The sequence below is a fragment of the Staurois parvus genome, unplaced genomic scaffold, assembly GCF_062004578.1.
Source record: "Staurois parvus isolate SC_StPar_1 unplaced genomic scaffold, SC_StPar_1.0 ptg000208l, whole genome shotgun sequence".
Lineage (NCBI taxonomy): Eukaryota > Metazoa > Chordata > Amphibia > Anura > Ranidae > Staurois > Staurois parvus.
In genome coordinates, this window is record NW_028318004.1 from 2,395,336 (window position 1) to 2,404,378 (window position 9,043).

General features: G+C 42.5%; 1 protein-coding gene across 1 annotated transcript in view; it reads left to right on the forward strand.

Moving 5' to 3' along the window:
• The window catches only part of LOC149461202 (protachykinin-1-like), a 47,133-nt gene extending 38,974 nt beyond the window's left edge, over positions 1-8,159 (forward strand). Inside the window, exon 6 of the mRNA XM_089678670.1 lies at positions 7,991-8,159. Within this exon, the coding sequence (XP_089534796.1) occupies positions 7,991-8,040 (50 nt within the window). The 3' untranslated portion in view covers positions 8,041-8,159. The remainder of the gene's footprint in view (positions 1-7,990) is intronic.
• The last annotated feature ends 884 nt before the right edge of the window (positions 8,160-9,043 follow it).

The following is a 9,043-nucleotide window of genomic DNA, read 5'->3' on the forward strand; positions in this document are numbered from 1 at the left end:
AAAACAAGTTTGTAAAAAACGTTTGTATTAGTTTTCTTTTTTAAATAAAGACTTTAACCTCCCTGGCGGTATTCCCGAGTGTAGCTCGGGGTTAAGTTTCAGCACCACAAGCGGTAACCCCGAGCTACACTCGGGAATACCATGCGGCGTTGCTCCGTGATCTCTCGATCACTTACCTTGTCCTGCGTTCCCGCGATGCCCCCCTGCAGTGTCCCCGGCAATGTAATCCGGCGGATGCCGGCATCTGTCATCTGGGTTCCATCCCCTGCGAGCGTCAGGACGTACGGGGATGGAACGGCAGGAAATTTGAAAATGACAAACAGTGACATTCACTAAAATCACTAAAATCACATAGTAATACATTCTTGTATCAAACCATTTCACATACATTTTGTCCCGAGTGCTTTGTCCGGCGCCCTGCCTGCATTTTTACTGCTCTTTCTGCCTGGAAACTGAGAAACGTCCATGGCGTCCAAAAAGCGTCCCTTTAGGTCAAAAGCGGTTTTAGACCGGCTAGAGAACAGCGATAGTAAATCAGAACCACTTGCGGAATTGAGTGATAATGATTCGTGGGGAAATTCGTCATCAGACACTGAAAATGATTTTGCGACTTTGCTCAGTGATGTGCAAACTTGGCGCTCTATTTCAAATTTCAGTGTTTTTGGTTTGATTATATTATTGAATGAAATTTATTATTATTATTATATTATTATTATTATTTTTTATGATTATTTATTAAATTATAATTTATGATTTCGTGTTTCAAGTTTTATCCTACCCTGAATGTTTACTAGACTCTTGTTCGGACAGATTTCAGTGAGTTATTCCTAAAAATTACAGGCCTACCATATAAAAAAAACATATTTCCATGCAAAAAAAGTACCGCTTTGAGCACAGAAATATGGACATAATCATGTCACACGATGTTTGTGCGTTCTACAGTGCCTTGTGAACATCTCAGATTTAGCACCATAGCCCGTATCAGTCGTCAGTCTTATCAAATCTTGTGCTCAATTTGTCAGATTTATCAAATTACTAATCAACAGAGATAGCAAGAAAAGCCCAACAGAGATTCTACTCCTATATTTTCCCTTCTCTGTTGTAAAATACAAAATTTATAGACTTTAATCTGTTATTATTCCCAAACATAAATTCAGTTTCTCCATCAAAGCATCCACCTCTGGGAGAAATTCTCTTTTCCACAGAAATAAAATACAGCAATCGATATTATGCACAGCATAAATAGCAACAAGCTGGGGAACTGTCACTTTTCGCCTTGTTCAATATTCACAGCAAAGTCTCCTGACACCTGAGGTCAAGGATTATCACAGATTAATGTCCTGAGTTCTAGAGAGGTCATCCAAGCTTAACCCTTATAATCCTATGCACGCCATAGATTTATTTCCCACCTTGTGTCAGGTGTGTGACTCCCCTGTGACCACTCCAGATGTTAATAAAGAAAGAGCTTAACCTGACATGCTTATTACTACTATGTCCCAGTCCTATCATGCATCGATCCAATGTATTATTTCACATTGTTATGCATTCACAGCTTAAATAATTATGACCATTTAAGGATAATTCCATCTCCGCCACCCCCCTCTGCCAATCCCTCCACTGGCTTCCGATTGCGCTACGGATCAAATTCAAAATCCTAACACTGACGTACAAAGCTGTCCACCATACTGCCCCGAACTACATCACTGACCTAATATCCAAGTACCGCCCAGCACGCACACTCCGCTCCTCACAAGACCTCCTTCTCTCTAGTTCCCTGGTCTCCTCCTCCCATGCCCACCTCCAGGACTTCTCCAGGGTGTCACCCATCCTCTGGAACTCCCTGCCCCAACCCATCAGATTATCACCTACTCTCCTCTCTTTTAGGCGCACCCTGAAAACCCATCTCTTCAGGGAAGCCTACCCCACCCCCTGCTAACCTGCCGACCTCCTCCACTCTTCCTAACACTCCATCTCCCACAGCTTCTCCTCCTGTACCACCATCCCCTCCCTCCTAGATTTTAAGCTCGAAAGAGCAGGGCCCTCGATCCCCTCATGTTTTGCATTGTATTGGTATTGTTCTGTCACATGTTCTGTCCCCCTTTGTAATGTACAGCGCTGAGCGAACCATTGGAGCTTATAAATACTGTATAATAATAATAATAATAAATAGGTCTGATCCCAGTTACTACAAATACATATAGATTTTAACATGTCAATGTAGCTTTCAGTAAAAAAAATCCTGATGATCCTGCCATGAAGGTCCTTGATTGAATAACTACTGTTATTGCTAGGAGCATTTTGTATGCTCCTGTGCTGGCCATCCCCACCTCCATGAATCCCGCTCAGCCATTGTGTCTCCATAGCTTGTGTCATGTGCTGGGCAGCAAGCCCTGCTTTGCCTGTGGAGCCCCCTCAACTCTGGCAGGCATGCCCTCAAACAGCTACCCCATTGCTATATAGGAATTAGCTTTAGATACTCTGCCTCTTCTGCCCTCATAGGCTACAGCACATATCGTGCCCTATTTAAGCATCACAAGTCCACTGCTCAGGGCTTGTGATAGTTCTGTCTACACTGGCTCTGAATGCTGTTTCTCTAATTCTTGATTCTAAAGCCTAGATATCCTGTTCCTGGAATACTCTCTTGTCTGCTGCCTGACCCAACTTCATCCTGTCCCTAGAATATTCTCTAGTCTGCTGCCTGCCCTGACCTCAGCCTGTCCCTGGGTTATACTTGCTGTCTGCTGCCAGCTCTGACTTTAGTCTGTCTCTTGATTGCTCTTACTGCCTGTTGCCTGCCCTGACCACTGCCTGTCCTTAGATAATACTTACTATCTACCGCCTGCCTTGATTCTTGATTCTAAAGCCTAGATATCCTGTTCCTGGAATACTCTCTTGTCTGCTGCCTGCCCCAACTTCATCCTGTCCCTAGAATATTCTCTAGTCTGCTGCCTGCCCTGACCTCAGCCTGTCCCTGGGTTATACTTGCTGTCTGCTGCCAGCTCTGACTTTAGTCTGTCTCTTGATTGCTCTTACTGCCTGTTGCCTGCCCTGACCACTGCCTGTCCTTAGATAATACTTACTATCTACCGCCTGCCTTGATTCTTGATTCTAAAGCCTAGATATCCTGTTCCTGGAATACTCTCTTGTCTGCTGCCTGACCCAACTTCATCCTGTCCCTAGAATATTCTGTAGTCTGCTGCCTGCCCTGACCTCAGCCTGTCCCTGGGTTATACTTACTGTCTGCTGCCAGCTCTGACTTTAGTCTGTCTCTTGATTGCTCTTACTGCCTGTTGCCTGCCCTGACCACTGCCTGTCCTTAGATAATACTTACTATCTACCGCCTGCCTTGATTCTTGATTCTAAAGCCTAGATATCCTGTTCCTGGAATACTCTCTTGTCTGCTGCCTGACCCAACTTCATCCTGTCCCTAGAATATTCTGTAGTCTGCTGCCTGCCCTGACTTCAGACTGTCCCTGGGTTATACTTACTGTCTGCTGCCAGCTCTGATTTTAGTTTGTCTCTTGATTGCTCTTACTGCCTGTTGCCTGCCCTGACCACTGCCTGTCCTTAGATAATACTTACTATCTACTGCTTGCCTTGTTTCTTGATTCTAAAGCCTAGATATCCTGTTCCTGGAATACTCTCTTGTCTGCTGCCTGCCCCAACTTCATCCTGTCCCTAGAATATTCTCTAGTCTGCTGCCTGCCCTGACCTCAGTCTGTCCCTGGGTTATACTTACTGTCTGCTGCCAGCTCTGACTTTAGTCTGTCTCTTGATTGTTCTTACTGCCTGTTGCCTTCGCTGACCACTGCCTATCCCTAGATAATACTGTCTACAGTCTGCCTTGATCGTTGCCTGATCCTACATGACCTTAGGTACCCATTTTGGTATATTTGCTTTTTCCCTTGTACCACTTGGCCAAAAACTATATCATTGTGGGTTAGTTCCTGGTGGCAACCAAGTAATCTGCTATAGGTGAAGTTGGACTAGCCAGCTATAGTCTTTTACTACTGTATTGGGGCAAGCATTACAGTTATAGGTTGACAACTGTCTATTAACTGTGGTGGGGAATGAATATAATGATGCACCTGACGTACATAACACAAGCATGGTCCACCATTGTCACTATCAGGAAGCCAGTCCAGAACGATGTGCGACAGGAAGTGGCTACAAAAAGCTGCAGGAGATGACAAAAATGGTGAAAAGATTTCAAATGATATTTTATGTAAAAAAGACAGATATTTAAGCATTTAACTAACGAAAGTTTAGCCATTTGGGGTTTAGGTCTACTTTAATTTTTAAAAATCTCCTTCCAAAACTTCTAAAATAGATCTATTAAAAAACATGAGCTCACGTGCAATGTTCAGTAGATTCTATCTAATGTAAGCCTGCCTAGTTTTTGGGTTAATTGAATTATTGATAGTGTTTCAAAGTGAGGGGAAAATGTAGGTACTCTCAAAGGGTTGTTGAAAAACATGAGCAGGGCTTAGTTGAGTGGACAGGTCATAGCTTTAAGGTGATTATTGACCCTTTAAATTTTCAGCACCTTGGAACTTGTTCACAAAAAACACAATGATTAACAGACTATTGTTCTTTGTTTAAAGCCTCTTCTTAAAGAAATACAGGGGCTGCTATTTCTCCTTCTAAAAATTGATAGTTGCCTGGCTCCCAAGCTGGACTAAAGGCTTCAGTAAGTGACCAACCAAGAGCAAGCAGGCATACACATAGATGTTGTGGGTCAATTTCCCTTTAATGTCACCTTGAATACTGGTTGTTTCACAATGAGAAAACTCTCTAGAGTGCCCAATCTACAACTTTTCTAATCCACTTATCAACTATTTTTGAATCCATTACACTCCAGGGCATTCTAAAATGACAAAATGGATCTGGCACGGCCTTGTAATTCCCCTGCTAAAATAATATCACCTTGTCCATATCAGGAGCAGAATAAGCAGACAAGGAGAAGAAATTGCTAAACAGGACCATTAAAACCTTTCTTCTCTCCTGAATGATCCATTACGAGGGAAAAATACATTAACCATGCATTCTCTACAGCAGGACAATTTTTCTCGTTAATGTCCTTTGATATCTTGTTTAAAGCCTATTCGGTGCATATAATGCCTAGACCAAAGCCTTAGAAGGAGCAAAATCCCATTCCTTAAAATTACTAAAGACTCGGCTGTTGGAGAGCCCTCACTAGCCCTTAATGTAGAACATTCCCTTTCTTGAAAGGAAGCCAAATTTTGTCATTATGGAACTCGGAACCTGGAGGGGAAGAGACACCTGTTGTCTATAACATGCCTTTGAAAAATTAAACTTCCATGGTGACCAAAAACAAAGCCCAAACAAAGTCCTATTAAATGAAGGATTACCTACATAGAACAATAACATGCCTGTGAAGTGTATGCAACTCATTATCTCCATCCAGAGCCTAATTTGAGAATTAATAAAAGAAATGAGAGTTATGTGCTAACAGGAACGGTACACCTTTTGTCTGCAGTCTACAATTTAACTCAAGTTCCTTGGAACTTGTTGTATAGTCTTTTTATTGAAAGGGCTCATAAATTCCCCAGGGAATTTTATTTATGCATGAGAGATTCTATTTTGATGTCATCGTAATCTAGATAATAAAGACCAAAAAAAATGGCAAATTGGGAAGGCATTTGGGCTATGTATGTTATCAACATAATTGTTTTGTATTATACATGCATTCTAATCCAAATCAGAAGCATCAGATATTCAAACAGTCACATTAAAGGGGCCGTTTAAAGAGTGATACTTGTTTACTTTTTTTGTCACTATATCATCCCAGTATCCCAATATCCAAAAAACATAAAGCTAATTCTTTTATTGGTAGTTCTTTAGAAACTATGTTGTAAAGGACAGAATCACATAAAATTAAAAACTCTCTAGCCCTGAGCCTATTCACATTTAGCCCCCCCCATTTCCTATTTAGGTGTCTACTTTCCTCTTTAGGAAGGCAGTGGCCTCCCATGTTGTTTGCAGCCTTGTCGCAGCAATATTCCCTGTCTCTGCCTATGCCTGCACAGTAACTTCCTATAGACTCGACCGGGTGCTATCAATATCGTTGATGTAAGTCCCCATTCAATTCTACACATAGGGAGATCATACACTAGTATGGGCTGAGTAGGACACAATTCCTGCAGTGAGGCCCTAAACAATGCAGGAGGAGGCTGTCGTGGTCAGAAAAAGTTAAGTACGCACCTTAGTGTTGGAGGGGGGAAGGCAGCTTAGAATAGGTTAGGGGGATCAATATCATTGAAGTAAGGCCCCATTCAATTCTACACATAGAAAGATCATACACTGGTATGGGCTGAGTAGGACACGATTCCTGCAGCGAGGCCCTAAACAATGCAGGAGGAGGCTGTCATGGTCAATAAAAGTTAAGTACGCACCTTAGTGTTGGAGGGGGGAGGGTATCTTAGAATAGGTTAGGGGGATCAAAATCAATGAAGTAAGGCCCCATTCAATTCTACACATAGGGAGATCATACACTGGTGTGGGCTGAGTAGGACACGATTCCTGCAGTGAGGCCCTAAACAATGCAGGAGGAGTCTGTCATGGTCAGAAAAAGTTAAGTATGCACCTTAGTGTTGGTGGGGTAACTTAGAATAGGTTAGGGGGATAGGGAGGGTGGCTGGGTACAGGGGCGGAATGACCATTTGGAAACTCGGGCACTGCCCGAGGGCCCAGGGACAGTAGGGGGCCCCATGAGATGCCCCTGGTACCTTTTTCATAGGCTTTTTTGAGTTTGGGCAAGGACACAGGGGCCCCATGATCCCCTATTGCCCAGGGGCCCCATGAGTTGTCAGTCCGCCCCTGGCTGGGTAGTTTTAAATTTAACTCCCAAAAGCAGCCTTTCTCAACCTTCTCAACACAGAGGAACCCTTGAAATAACCTTTCAGTCTCAAGGAATCCCTGCTAAAAATGACTATATCTACAACGCATGATACAATAGTGTGATGGCCAGTGGGACACATTCTCCTTACCCACTTACAGGTAGATAAACAGATCAATGGTGTCAGTGGGATATTATCTGAGAAGTAGAAATTGCTCATTGCTCAAGGAACCCCTAGCAACCTCCAGATGAGCCCTAGGGCTCCAAGAAGAACTGGCAGAGTAACCCTGTCCTAAAGACTTGACTGAGGCCTTACTTCAGTGTTACAGGTAAAGCCCATTCAAATCTATGTCCCGTTACTGTGCAGAAGTGGACAGCAAGGGTTTCTGTAGTGAGGTTGTAAACATCGTGGGAGCTCGGCATTGTCAGGAAGAGGTAAGTAGGCAACTGAATGGGGAGGGTTTAGCATAGAATAGGTTAGGGGGGCTAAAAGTTTGTGTTGATATTGCTGCATTTCTGCCAAAATCACCAGCAGTTAGGTGCAATGAAGAAATTAGAATTACAATTTTGGGGGAAAAAAAGACAACAAACCGCAAAACCTTCTTAAAACAAATTTACATGTCATACATCCTTCACAAATCCCAGAAGTATGAGTTTTATTTCTCCATATCAACTAGGGTTCCTTCAGAGGTTGCTAGCGATTCCTTGAGCATTGAGCACTTTCTTTGATTATTTCCCACTGACACCATTGATTACCATTGGTAATTCTTCACAATGACTGACACCATTTATTACCATTGGTAATTCTTTTCAATGACCACAAGTGTAAGGAACATTTTTCCCAGTGACCATCACACTAATGTATCCTGAGTCTTAGATATAGTCATTTTTAGTTCCCTGAGACTGGAACGTTATTTCAAGAGCTCCTTCGTACTGAAGAGGTTGAGAGGCTACTCCATTTTACTAAGGTACTTATGCAGTGAGAAAGGAGGAAAGGTCCACTTTACATTTTTCAAGATAAAATAATATATTTAGCCTTTCACAACACTTTCACTGACTTCTAGGAATATGAAGATCTGGCCTCTACCCAAATAATTTCACCGCTGACCAGAGCGCTATTTTGTTTTTCAGGCTTGCCAGAAAGCAGCAATGAAATGGATTTCATCAGAAGGCGTAGATAAATTATCTCTCACTGCAATGAGTTATATTCACTGGCATGAAAGTCTTTTCTTCTCTTTCAGTTGCTAATTCAATGAAATTAGCCAAATGTATATTCAATAAAGTATTTATACCACTGACAGTGTGAAGAGTTTTTCTGAAACTAAAAAAAATAAATAAATAAGAAAAAGAGACAATTGGGTCATTTATAGAGTACAACGATGACATATTGGGGTTGATTTATTAATGATAAATAGACTGGTCTCTTTGAAAGGGAAGTTGCACTTTGTAAGGGAATTTTCCTCAGAGTTTAGTGGATGAGATGAAGCTCTGCTGACTTAACTGTTTAAGGACCGCCCTATAGCAGATATACTGCTACAGGGCAGCACCTGTGCACAAAATCACATATATATATATATATATATATATATATATATATATATGCGATTATGCATTTCCAGGTAGGGAGGGCCCACTAGCTGTGAGCGCGCCCTACCCACGCCGCCATTCGCAACCGTGGATGTCAATCACCAGGTCCCAGCCGGTAATTACCCGCCAGCGCCCGGTGATTACCGAGCATCTCCGATGTAGAGGAAGATTGTTTTACAAACAATCTTCCTCCCTGTCAGCTCAAGCACACTGCTTGGGATAGCTTTGCACAGTACAGCCATCCCGATCAGTGTGCTTGCAGTGAAGAACACCCTGCCCCCTAGTAAAACACTCCCAGCATACAGTTAACCCTTTGATCGCCCCTCACATTAACCCCTTCCTGCCCAGTGCCATTAGTACAGTGTCAGTGCTTTTTTTTTAGCACTGATCACTGTATTGGTGTCACTGGAGATATCAGTGACACCAAGTTAGTTCCCCCCCCAGTGCCAGAATGTCCACCGAAGTCGCTGATTGCCGCCATTACTAGTAGAAAACAAAAATCCCATTATCTATACCGCCATTTGTAGGTGCTATAACTTTCATGTAAACTAATTAATTTACACGTATTGGGATTTTTTAGCAAAGACATGTCGCAGA